Raw genomic sequence first — 12,686 nt, 5'->3', positions numbered from 1 at the left:
TGATGATCCAGGACTTATCAGATACGTGACTGAGAATTAAACAAGCTGTGATAAAACGAAAATCTGTAGAAAGAGATCGTTCCTGAGATCTTAAAGAAGAACATTCCCATCCTTAAAAGCGAAAATATAGCATACTTCCCAATATTCTTAAACTGTAGACTATTGAAGATTAAGACTGTTTCAAGATGCAAATAAAAACATATATCTTAAACTGCTTGCTTAAAAAAAATTTACATACAGAAAAGCTACAAAGTTGGATGAAGCAATACAGGTTTCAGGTAGATGGGATACATTAAGATTGGATGGTGCGTGGTGAAGGCTAAGATATTTCTTGTCTGTGATGACACAGGGTAGTTGTGAATCATTCATCTTAAAAAAAATGATGATAAATAAAGTGTGTTATTACTAACAAGAGCTTTTAACAAGATAATTGAAGGAAAGATTAATGTTGATAATGGCATGAAACGATAGCTGTCATTTAGTTATAACAAAACGTGTAGTATTTATTTTTAGCTCGATTAAGGTGGAAGGATGAGATTATTTGAGCCCACTATGGAGTAAGCTTCCTGGAACTTACCAGTAGTGTTGTCATATGAGGACACTTGACTCTAGTAGGACTCAAACTCCTGATCCCTGGGTTAAGAGGCAGACAGACAACTAGGCTGCTCCCCTTTGTTGTCATTTAAGCAAGTCAAGATTGCAATTGTCGGAAATGCAAGAATTTTAAGACAACTTTGAAAGAAACCCTGTTTTGTTTTGACTTTATTTTCTCTGCAGTACTGGTTTGTTCTTTTAATGAAAGAAATTCAATGTCAGTAATTTACAATAAGATATACATTCTGTTGTCATGTCACATAAGTCAGGGGTCACTTCTCAAAGATATATTGTTAAGTGATGTTGCTTTATCCAATACAACAGACTGTAATTTGTTTTGCAAAAAAAGAAATATTTTGATAAAGGAGTATAAATGGAATAAACACTTCAAATACTTTAAACTAGAGAAAATGTACATTTGCATTTATCTGAAGAAAAAAATAAATATTGTAACAATTTCTCTGTAATTTTTTTGTGAAATATCATTTTGATATATCATTTTCATTACGGAAAACATAGCACATTGTGTTAATTAATTGAACTGGTTAAATTGGGGGGAGTGGTCGGGGTAAAACTTGTAAAAATCCCCCTCTCTGTTAATGTGGGTCAGCCTTTTCAGGTTAACTTCAATTAAGTAAAATCAGATGATTACATTATGTTTCAGTTAACAAAAACTGGATTTTTTATGCCCCCGCCATTACATGTCATTTTGTAACAATTTCTCTGTAATTTTTTTGTGAAATATCATTTTGAGAAGTGTCCCCTGTTCCGTCCTTCCGTCTTTCTGTCCTGTCATTCCGTCATCATCAGTTTCCGTTCATTATCTTAAGAACGGTTGCACACATTCAACTCAAATTTGACATATGGATATGTCATGAGAAAATACAGGTCAAGTTCGAATTTGGTCATGGTTAGATGATTTTTGGCAGAGTTATGCCCCTTTTACTTTGAAAATAATATGAAATTTTCAGTTTCCGTTCATTATCTCCCAAAGGTACAACACATTTCAACTCAAAACTTGACATATGGATGCGTCAAAGGAATGCGCAGGTCAAGTTCAAATTTTGGTCATGGTTCAATGATTTTTGGCAGAGTTATCCCCTTTCACTTTGAAAGTAATATGAAATTTTCAGTTTCCGTTTATTATCTCCCCAACAGTAAAACAACACATTCAACTCAAATTTGACATATGGATATGTTTTTGGTATGGCCCAGGCCAAGTTCGAATTTGGTCATGGTTCAATGATTTTTGGCAGAGTAATGCCCTTTCACTTTGAAAAATAATATGAAATTTTACAGTTTCTGTTCATTATCTACCCAACAGTGTTACATATTCAACTTAAATTTGACATATGGATATGTCAAAGGAATGGGCAGGTCAAGTTGGAATTTGGTCATGGTTTGATGAATTTTTGGCAGAGTTATGTCCCTTTCACTTTGAAAATAATATACATGTAGATACATCTTAGGAATAAGCAGTTTAAGTTTGAATTTGGTCGAGGTTCAATGATTTTTAGACAAACTTATACTTTTAGCCATTATTTTGGCTACAAATATGCAATATATGCTATTTTCAAAAGGTTAAGACTGAATAATTTCAGTGCCTTGAACATTGTATAAAAATGGTTTGTGTTAACATGGAAAAGTTTTAAGGGCTTTGAACTTAAAATGAAAGAAATAATTAATGCACCATCTGAAATTTTGGCTGCATGCGGGGGCATCCGTGGCATGATGACACATTTCTAGTTTTTCTTTATTTTGTAATATTACTTAAAGAACATTTAACTATGTAAGTAATTACACTAGTGCCAATTACAAGTTAGCATTAAGTTATTACATTTAATGTTGTTAGATGAATGAAATATTTATAAATAAAATCTGCCAAAAGATTTGCTTTAAAGTTTTCATTAACAAGTGGTTACAATTGGGTATTTTAAATTTCTTGGCATTGATGTGGAACTAGTGATTCCCATATGTGGGAAATGTTTTATGCTCATGACAAAGATGTGGGCATTTCCATACTTGGGAGGTAAATGTTGGCTGTTCAGGTATGTTTCAATGTTCTTACAGGGCGTACAGGACTAGTCATTTCATATTTGGGAAATGTTCAATGTTTTAAACAAAGATGCAGTTAAAAGGGTGCAGTGCTAGTGATTTCCAAACCTGGGAAATGTTCATTTACACATTTGCAAAGACAAGGAACAAGTGATACTTAGCAACCTTTACAGATACAATGACATTGCATCTTTATTTAAGAATGACAAATAATGATATTTTTTATTTTTATTTATAGCATGAAGAATGTGCTCAAAATTGAAAACAAAATATTATACAAAGCACTACAATCGTAACAGTTTTGATTTTCTTATTTCTTCCAACTCTATGTCATACTGATCAAGTCTTTTTTGTCTTTCTTGTAGAAACTCTGCATATTCTTCAGGGTCTAAAGACTTTACCACCTCAATACCAACACTATAAGAAGTCCCAATAATTTGTTTGCAGATATTTTCAAGTGACTGTCCTCGATTTTGTGGATCTTGCATCTTTATTTTGGCTATTTCATATACATGTTTTAGTGTTACTTTTCCTGCAACATCGTCCTCTGTAAAAATTAAAGCATATATAAATGTAAGTATTTCAACTTGTAAGTAATGTGAAAGGTCCTTCAATAGATACAAACTTTTTGCAGGATGAGAAACAAACAAAAATGCTGCATCTGCATCTTATTCTCAACATAGAAAGGGTATGTTTGATTATTTGGTGAAAATAAGATATGCCTTAGTTATCTGAGAAAAAAATACAACTTTATGTATTTTCTTGATATTTCACCATTCAATAAGCCACTGATTTATTGCAGCTGGTAGGCTTGTCAACTTTATGCACATCAGTTCTGGCACTAACATGAAGAAAGATATTAATGTCTACAGTGACTACAGGAAAGATATTCTTACTAAAGTCAAAGTAAATTTTTTTTAAAAAACAATTTTTTTCCATGGGGCCCTTTAAAAAACATACATTTAAATGTCAATGATAAACTTTTTTTGTTTTGGTTTACTCTTTTTTTGGGGCATTTGGCGCTAGTTTTAGGGGTTTTGAGGAAGCCCTCGGGTTTTGGGTGGGCCCGATTTTTTTCCCCGGGAAACAAACCCACTTTTTTCCCATAAGCTAGTTTGGAAATACCCTCCTCACATAAAGAAATCGAAAATTTTTTAAAGGGGATTTAAAACCCATAGTAGCGAGAGGAAAAGTAAACAAAATTAACCATTTGTCCAAAATTTTTTTGGCCATTATAAATTTTTATTTGAACTTAAAGGGTGTCCATAGGACCCATTATGCCCCCACTTCATTTTGCCCCGTCAAAATTTTAGCATATTTACATACCAAGGGGCATGTTTTTTGACTTCCCATAAAGTGTTTTTTCCCAACCCCCCAAGAAAATATATTATATAATGTAAAAGATTAAAGTGCCCACACCTCCAGAAGAAAAAAAAATATTTTCAAAAAAATTTTAAAAATTGAGAAAAAATTTGTACTAAAAATTTTTAAAAAAGGTAAAACATTTTTCAAATCCAAGTCATTTTTACATTTTAAAAGGGGCGGTTTAAAGTTTGTTTTTGAAGATCTTATCACCTATTTTTCAAACGCAACCCAAAAAAAGGGGGCTTTTTTATAAATATTTGACCACTTTTGGTAATTTTTTTTGGATTTTGTGCCGTTTTCCCAATATGTAGATATTTTTATTTTTTTACATTTTCCACAATTTTTTCCTTTTAAATACATTTTCAAAAATTTCACGAAAATTAACATAAATCTGGAGGCGTGCTGCTTTAAAGGTACATAGTTTCACTGAGGATATTCTAGTTAAGGGTTTTAAAACTTTTCCCAAATGTGACCTAGATAACATGTGACCTTGCCCTTTTGCCCTAACCCAACCAAAAAATTTCAAAAAGGGTTCATTTGGGGGCGGGGTTAAAAAAAGGCCATTTTCCCGGATAAGTTTAAGGGAAAATGCTTTTAAATAGGCTAAATTTAAGGGAGTCTATCCCATTTCTGCCCCCCCAGCGGGTTTGGGGTTTGGTTTGCTTGTTTAAGTCTTTTTCCCATCTGAAGATTTTAGAAAAAAATCCCCTTTTCTATTTTTAGGCCCCCCCAATATGCCCCATTTAAAGTTGTGGGGGGCCCGTGCCCCCTAAAACCCAAAACAAAACCGACAAAATTTCCCAAGCCCTTTTAAGGAAACAAGGGGGTTTTCAAAAACTTTAAAAATTTTCATTTTTATCAAGACCTTAAACCCCTAATTTGCCTCAAAAAAAAAGGAATTATCTACTGAGCCAATTGGGCAACATCAAATTTATTTTTAAGCTTTTTTTTTTCAAGTAATTGATCTAAAAATTTAATAACTTTTAAATTTGTATGTTAGAGATGAAAAGACAACCCCATCAATTATGTTTTCAAATTTTTATTAAATGTGATTATAAAAAATAAAAAATGTATTGGGATATAAAGAAATCAACATACTGTTTATTCTTCCTTTCTTAGCTCCAGCTGCCATTTTCAGGAAATATGATACAGGAGGTTTATGAGTGGTAATTGAAACTGTTCGATCTGGCTGTAAAATATATATTATAAATAGTGAGATATGGCTGTAAATATATCAATTACAAGAAGTGAGATCTGGCTGTAAAATATCAATTACAAAAAAAATATGAGATCTGGCTGTAAATTTATCAATTACTAAAATGTGAGATCTGGCTGTAAATATATCAATTACTAAAATGTGAGATCTGGCCGTAGAAATATATATATTAAATAGTGAAATCTGACTAAAAATATATCCGTTACAAAAATGTGAGTTCTGGCTGTAAATATATCAATTACAATAAGTGAGATATGGCTGCAAAAATATGTATTATAAATATAGAAATCTGGCTGTAAATATATCAGTTACAAAAAGTGAGATCTGGCTATAAATATATCAATTACAAATGCATGTAGTGAGTTCTGGCTGTAAATATATATATTACAAAAAGTGAGATCTGGCTGTATATATATCAATTACAAATACATGTAGTGAGATCTGGCTGTATATATATATTACAAAAAGTGAGATCTGGCTGTGAATATATCAATTACAAAAAAAAAGTGAGATCTGGCTGTAAATATATATTTTACGTTATGCTCTGGTATCATTATTTACAAAACTGCCACATTGTGCAAAAAAAACAAACTCTTACATGAATAAATGTTGTTTTGATACTTTTGTATAAAATGACATTATAATACTGGTCTTGCATGAATATCTGTCATTGGGCTTTTTATTTTTTATTAAACTATTAAAACAATTTCCACACCGAATCTTATAAGTATTGGCCCTTTACCAAAATTCATTTTTATAATCTTTTTACCTTATATTAACAAGTTTTCTTAGAATTCCGTTGGAGGAATTAATTAAAGCACAGTAAAGTGAAATTCTGGACTTGTATTTCTTTCATGAGAATAGTTACTTCAGCTTTGGAAATAAACATTCCAAGCTTCTTTCATGAGAATAGTTACTTCAGCTTTGGAAATAAACATTCCAAGCTATTTGCATTAGGTGATTAAGGCTAAATTGGCTAATAGTCAACATTTACAATTTTTCCAGAAGCCATAAAAGAGCCACACTTGTCAGATGATGTGTAACAATCTCCATGATCATCCTTAACACTAATATTTCTTTTTGTAAACCATTCTTATATTTGGCTTCTGTCAGGTAAAAAAAATTTCCAAGAAAAAACTTGGTTTGGGGGAAAACTGCACGATTTAAAAAAAAAAATTCTTTGGGGAAGCTGCCAGTTAAACGAAAAAAAGGGGAATAACAGCCCTGATATAAAAGAATTAATTCAAAGAGAAAAGATTGCCACAGTAATAAATACACAGTAGTTGTAAGATAAGGTAAAGTTAGCTTACATTTAATTTTATAAAGGTAGGTATTGGTATTCCTGTTTTAATGTCATTAGTTAGATCATTGAACTGTTTGCAGAATGGTCCTATCTGTATGTTTCTCTGAAAAATATCAATATAATACATTAATGTCTATGACTTTATGATATAAATAGATTTCAATAAAAACAATTACCTATATTATCATACACTTAAGACAATATTTTTATAAACTTTAAAAAGAGAATTTGTATAAATAAAGCATAAATAAATACATGAATATATGACATAATTTACATTTAGGGCCTCTCAACAATAGCTAACAAAAATTTGTAAGACCAACATATATAAACACCAACATCTCCCATCTGAAGGAGGTTTACATGAAGCAAACAATAGTAGTATTTCAAAAGTTTAAGGTATGGATCTTAACTTCCAGTGCAAAATCTTGATAAATACTAGATCTGCACATGCAACAGCGAATTAATTATATAAATATAATGAAGAACTCCTGTTTATATGACCATAGAAATATATATGAGCTGTTAGTTATCACTTTAAATAAGTACATAACAAGAACGTGTTTGTTAAACACAAATGCCCCCGGCTCAGGTTCTTGTCAGTAGCAATATTTCAAAAAATATTTACCCATTCACTCAGTTATGGACAGAAAAATTGCCAAAAAATTGTAAACACAAGTTATATAGCTTGACAAAGTCATGGCATTTTGTAATTGTGAAAAATATAAGTTGCCACGTCATTGCTCTGATTGTGAAATTGAAAAATATTCAACTTCATGCAAGTTATCTTCCTACCAAATATGAAATACATCTGTCAATAAATAAAGGCTGTATGGGCAAAAGTGTAAAAATCTATTTTTAGCACTGGTGGCCTTAACCAAACTGACCCCTAACTCTATCCAAAAGAAGAATACCATGTAAGTTATCTTCCTACCAAATATGAAATACATCTGTCAATAAATAAAGGCTGTATGGGCAAAAGTGTAAAAATCTATTTTTAGCACTGATGACCTTGACCCAACTGACCCCTTACTCCATCCAAAGGAAGAATACCGTGCAAGTTATCTTCCTACCAAATATGAAATACATCTGTCAATAAATAAAAGTTGTATGGGCAAAAGTGTAAAAATCTATTTTTAGCACCAGTGACCTTGACCCACTGATCCCTACCCCAATCAAAAGGATGAATACCATGCAAGTTATCTTCCTACCAAATATATAATATATCTGTCAATGAATAAAGGCTGTATGAGCAAAAGTGTAAAAATCTATTTTTAGCACTGGTGACCTTGACCCAACAGACCACTAACTCCATCAAAGTTTATGTTTCTATCAATTATAAATAACATCTGTCTATAGAATAAGGTCAATACACCTGTAAAAATCTATTTTTAACATTGGTGACCTTGACATTGGTAACAATGACCTTGACCCAAATGACCCCTTACAACACCCAAAGAAGGAGGACCTCCCTTGGCATGTTTGTATTAAACTAAGACATCAACTAAAATATAAGGCTGTATGAGCAAAAATGTTTATATTTATTTTTTAAACCAGTGACCTTGACCCTAAAGACCGCTTACTCCACAAAAAACTAGAGGACCATCAAAGGTATCCATCTACTAAATATGAAAGATATCATTAAAGAAATTAAGCAATTAGGAGAAATTTAAGATAAATCCAACTTGTTGAAATAAGTTAACCAGACAAGGCCCTATTTTCAAAGTGAAAAAAGGGAAATAACTGGGAAATATGGATGACACAGTTATATAACTTGGCAATATCATGTACTTTGTATTGATAAGTAAGTGTGGAAATTATAAAGCCATTAGTATAGATAGAACTTAAAATATTTCCAACTTGCCATTTTAGGTTAACCATTATTCAATTTCTAAGTGCTGAAAAGGGCAATAACTTGGTAAATATGAAAGCCAGAGTTATGTTACTTGCCCAGATCATGTACTTTGTATTGATTAGTAAGTGTGTAAACTTAGAAGCCATTGGTACAGGTAGAACTTAAGAAAAATCCAACTTGCCGTTCTAGGTTAACCTCGTACGGACAGACAGACGGACGGACGGACAGTTCAATCACTATATGCCCGGGGGCATAAAAAGATTTTAAAGATATTTCAGATGTAGTTAGGGTGTTTTTTTACAGTGCAATCCCTCTCACTGTTATCTATTTATATCTTAAGTTTCACTGGAATCTCTCTAATAATTTTAGAATTATTCTCTAGACAAGGACAATACAGACCATGTTAAGCTTTGACCCCTTAATGTGACCTTGATCTTGGTGATTGGGGTCTGGGTGTTGCACTTAACAGATTGTCTTAATATGGTAACTTTTTGTACAAACTTATTTCAAAATCCTTCAATGATCCACAGAAAATAGCTTTGGGCCAGCTTTAGAATGAGAGTTTCTATATCCCCATTTTCTTTAGAAAACAAAGTGTTATTGTCACAAAATAGACCCATCACAAATGCACAGTCTCAAGATGGTGAACATTTAAATTAGAATCCCTCAAATTATGATGACTAAATAGTGCATTGCATGTACAAGTTTTGCTCTGGTAAAGCATTTTCCTCTGATGTCAGATACCTTGACTTTTGACCTAGCATCCTGATTAATGTGGGTACACTACAGCTCATGGTGCTGAACATTTCTGTGTTTAATAATACTAAAATCAATCTATGCAGCACAAGTAAAATGCTGCCATTTCATCATATATTGTTACTTTGAACTTGCATACATTGACCTGGGGCCTGCTGGTAAAACTTGATCTCTTCATGATTATAAACATTTCCCTAATTTCAAAACTACTAAATTGGTCACACACATTCATATTTTGTCTGACCTCTATGCATGACCTTGGCCAGAGGGACCTGAACTTTTGTGTAAGACACTCTGCTTCGAAATTGTGAACATTTGTACCAAATTCTATTAAATCCATAAATGCATGCAAAAGTCATGATGTGGACAAGCTTTTTCATATGACCTTTGACCAAGACCTAGTTCATGCAGGTGGCACAATTTACAGACTGTTCACCCTTCAGACACTTGACAACCAAGCCATTTTTTGCAGACACTTCACCCCTCTGACACTTTATCCTTTTTTTTATGCATTTCATATCCCCCCTCCCCTCCATTTTTGTTTTGTGTTTTACTCAAAATTTAATGCCAGAAGGTGAAAATTTGAAATGTAATAAAAGTGATTAAATATATTTATTTTTTTAACATATTTGATTATATTAAAAAATATTACTAATTAATGCAAATCTGATGTGTGATAGAGATATTTACATTTAACTAAAAGGGCTCATATCCAAATGATAATTTTTGAAAGCAAATAAATATGATCCTTTATACAGTCTCTTTTTTTAGAAAAAAAATGTCTTAACATTAAATTTGCTATGAAAATTTGACTGATTTGATTAACTTATTTTACATCAATTGTTTGAAGTGTATCAATTTTTATCTTAGATACATGATAATACTTTATAAATGCCATTCACACTTCTTTTGTTCTTTATAAATGACAGTACCTGGATGCTTCATTTTGAAATCAAAATATACATGTACAATTATTTGTCAGAAATTATAAAGCAGTTAATTAGTTGTCGGTTTTTTTTTATTTGAATGTGATCTTTAAATTGTCTTTCATGTTATGCTTAAATGTTGTAATACATTTCAAAATTCCATTTTTGATTAAATATTTTATCAAAAACACTAAAAAATTAAAAGTAAAGAAGATAAACAAATAACATAAACATGTATATTTCTCGCTGATTTTGGGGGGTGAAGTGTCTAGAGGTGTGGTGTCTTCAAATTTTGAGGAGTGAAGTGTCTGGGGTGTGAAGCGTCTTGTTTGCAGTGGCATTTTGCCTAATTTATTTGGCATGAACGGTTTAACCCATTTTACAAACTTTTTTTTCATACTAACAAACCGGAATGACATTGCCTGCCAAAATTATCTCGATGTCTCTTTGACAAGTCTAAATTAGTTGCACTTAGTGGCGCTGCTCCACAATCTCCTGGATAAGACCCCAATGTATATTTGGGGAGTAAAACATATATATAATAGAATAAAGCAAACGATGAACCTTATATAAACACCTGGTTTAGTCCCTAGGGTTTAAGCCAGTATATAGCCAGCCTGGCTGAGTTGCATCAGATTATACATTTAGCTCTGGTTGCATCTTACGACCAGTTGGAATCTAGGTGTATTCCACCAGACAAAAAAATGTAGACTATCCAGGTTGACTTACGGTCAGTTTGATTAATATGTCTGCATAATAAACAGGCCATTATTTGGTCAGGGTGAACCTGACTACCGTATGGAAATGTAGACATACCAATCAATTCAGTATCCGAAAATACTTTAGACGAAAACAGTTACATTTATATCTGAAAATTTTGTACACAATTTGAATACCTGTCCAAGTTGTGGTCCAAGTGGGGGAGCAGCTGCTGCTTTGCCTGCTGGTATGTTTGTTTTTAAATATGGTGGATGAATAACCTTTCTGGTTACTGACTTAATAACCTTGGCAGCCTTTTTTGGAGGCATGTTTTTAGTTGTCTCCCCTGTTAGGTTGATTGCAACTAAATATGTTCCTCTGTCCATAGCAGGGGTTTGAAGATGTATGTTCTTAAAAAAAAAATTATACACAGGTTATTTATTCATTCTCCTGTATGAATGGTCTTTACTTATAGTAAAATAGTAAAATGCAAAACTATTTAAATTATAATTTGATGAATTATTTATAACACTGAAGCAGACAGATATCCATATTCCATTTAATGTCACTTTTATTATGTGGATGGTCAACTTTTGTGTCTAGGTATACCCCATCATGTATACTTCAATGTCCATGACAGGTATCACATGAATAAGAAGTTATTTCAGAATTCATTTAATATAAGGACCAAAAGAACCTAAAATACAACTGCTTAATTTAAATTGAGAAAAACAATTGTCCATTCCTAATTTCCATGATTGCCTTCATCCATATATACAGCTAGGGGCTTCAAATATGCAGATATTTTGGGTTTGCAAAAAACTTGTAATAACAAGAGCAGTCAGGACAGTGCTCGACTGTTTTTAGCAGCGAAAAAATAAGCCTGGTCTTTTCTGTTTATTTTTGTAAAGTTGTTCAACGTACTGCTCAAAACAGTATCACAAACTTTTGTGTAAACCAGGTCAACGATAATTATTTATTTGTAGCAATTGAAAAGCCATTAAAACTAGAATGGTCAATTTGTGATAGTAAAACAATAACCTGGATAAAGTAGGAATTAACATGGAGGAAGAGTTTTGGATACTGATCAAGTAATATTTTATGTTCACAAAGTCATATGTAATGTGAATCAAAATGATGAATAAAGTGCAAATTAAAAAAAAAAAACTTTCAAGTGAATACCATTATTATATTATCAGTACATGTTGTTATAAAGATGACTGTTGCACAGAAAGTAAAACTTAAACCAAAGATTTTGAAAATTCACAAAGGGCCATAAGTCCACAAGGCAGTGAAAATCAGTGTCAGAATTATGGAATTTGGAGTGACCTCTTATTATGGTCATGAGGAGATGTATAAAATTCAAGTCAATACCTTCAATAGTGTTGAATAATGATGTTGCATGCAAAATTTAGCTCAGTTCACAAAGGTTCATTATTTTGTCAAAATTCATGTTAAGAGAAAAGAACGTTGGGCAGCAACCTTTTAAAATGGTCTCAGCCAAATGTGTAGTTACAAGCATATATCTTAATGATTCACGAGATGTGATGTATAAATGGTTGCACATACAACTTAAACCAGTGTTACTCTGAAGCTGAAGCCTGTGCAAGTTTAATAGCCCCACTAATCTTCGAAGAGTCCATTTAAAAGATGTCATTTTCTTCGGGCTTTTCACATAATCTAAAATATAGTTGTGACCCAATGATGAACTGTTCATATAATCATGCTAAATACAGTTCAGCTAACATTCTCCAATAAAACATTGAATTCTGAAACAGGTACCAATTTGGCATTCTTTGCATGTTAAAATCCAACATAGGATGATGCACTGGCCACATAATTTCTATCTTCATTTTGTGTATTGTCAACCCTTAATGGTGTTACCCATAATCATTTATGATAACTCAGAAATAGATT

General features: G+C 32.1%; 1 protein-coding gene across 1 annotated transcript; it reads right to left on the bottom strand.

Annotated features, from left to right (window-relative positions):
* Positions 1-2,865: 2,865 nt before the first annotated feature.
* On the bottom strand, positions 2,866-11,144 carry LOC132713873 (large ribosomal subunit protein uL11m-like). The gene is made up of 4 exons (XM_060696581.1): positions 10,967-11,144; positions 6,541-6,636; positions 5,113-5,203; positions 2,866-3,196 (listed from the first exon to the last, which is right to left on the bottom strand). Exons 1-4 carry the CDS (start codon positions 11,096-11,098, stop codon positions 2,934-2,936), a joined length of 582 nt encoding a protein of 193 aa, XP_060552564.1. The 5' UTR covers positions 11,099-11,144; the 3' UTR covers positions 2,866-2,933.
* Positions 11,145-12,686: the final 1,542 nt, after the last annotated feature.

This window comes from Ruditapes philippinarum, unplaced genomic scaffold (assembly GCF_026571515.1).
Source record: "Ruditapes philippinarum isolate M1 unplaced genomic scaffold, ASM2657151v2 ctg635_1_1_1_1, whole genome shotgun sequence".
NCBI classification, from domain to species: Eukaryota; Metazoa; Mollusca; class Bivalvia; order Venerida; family Veneridae; genus Ruditapes; species Ruditapes philippinarum.
The sequence above is the reverse complement of the archived record's forward strand: the minus strand, read 5'-3'. Positions and strand labels throughout refer to the sequence as shown.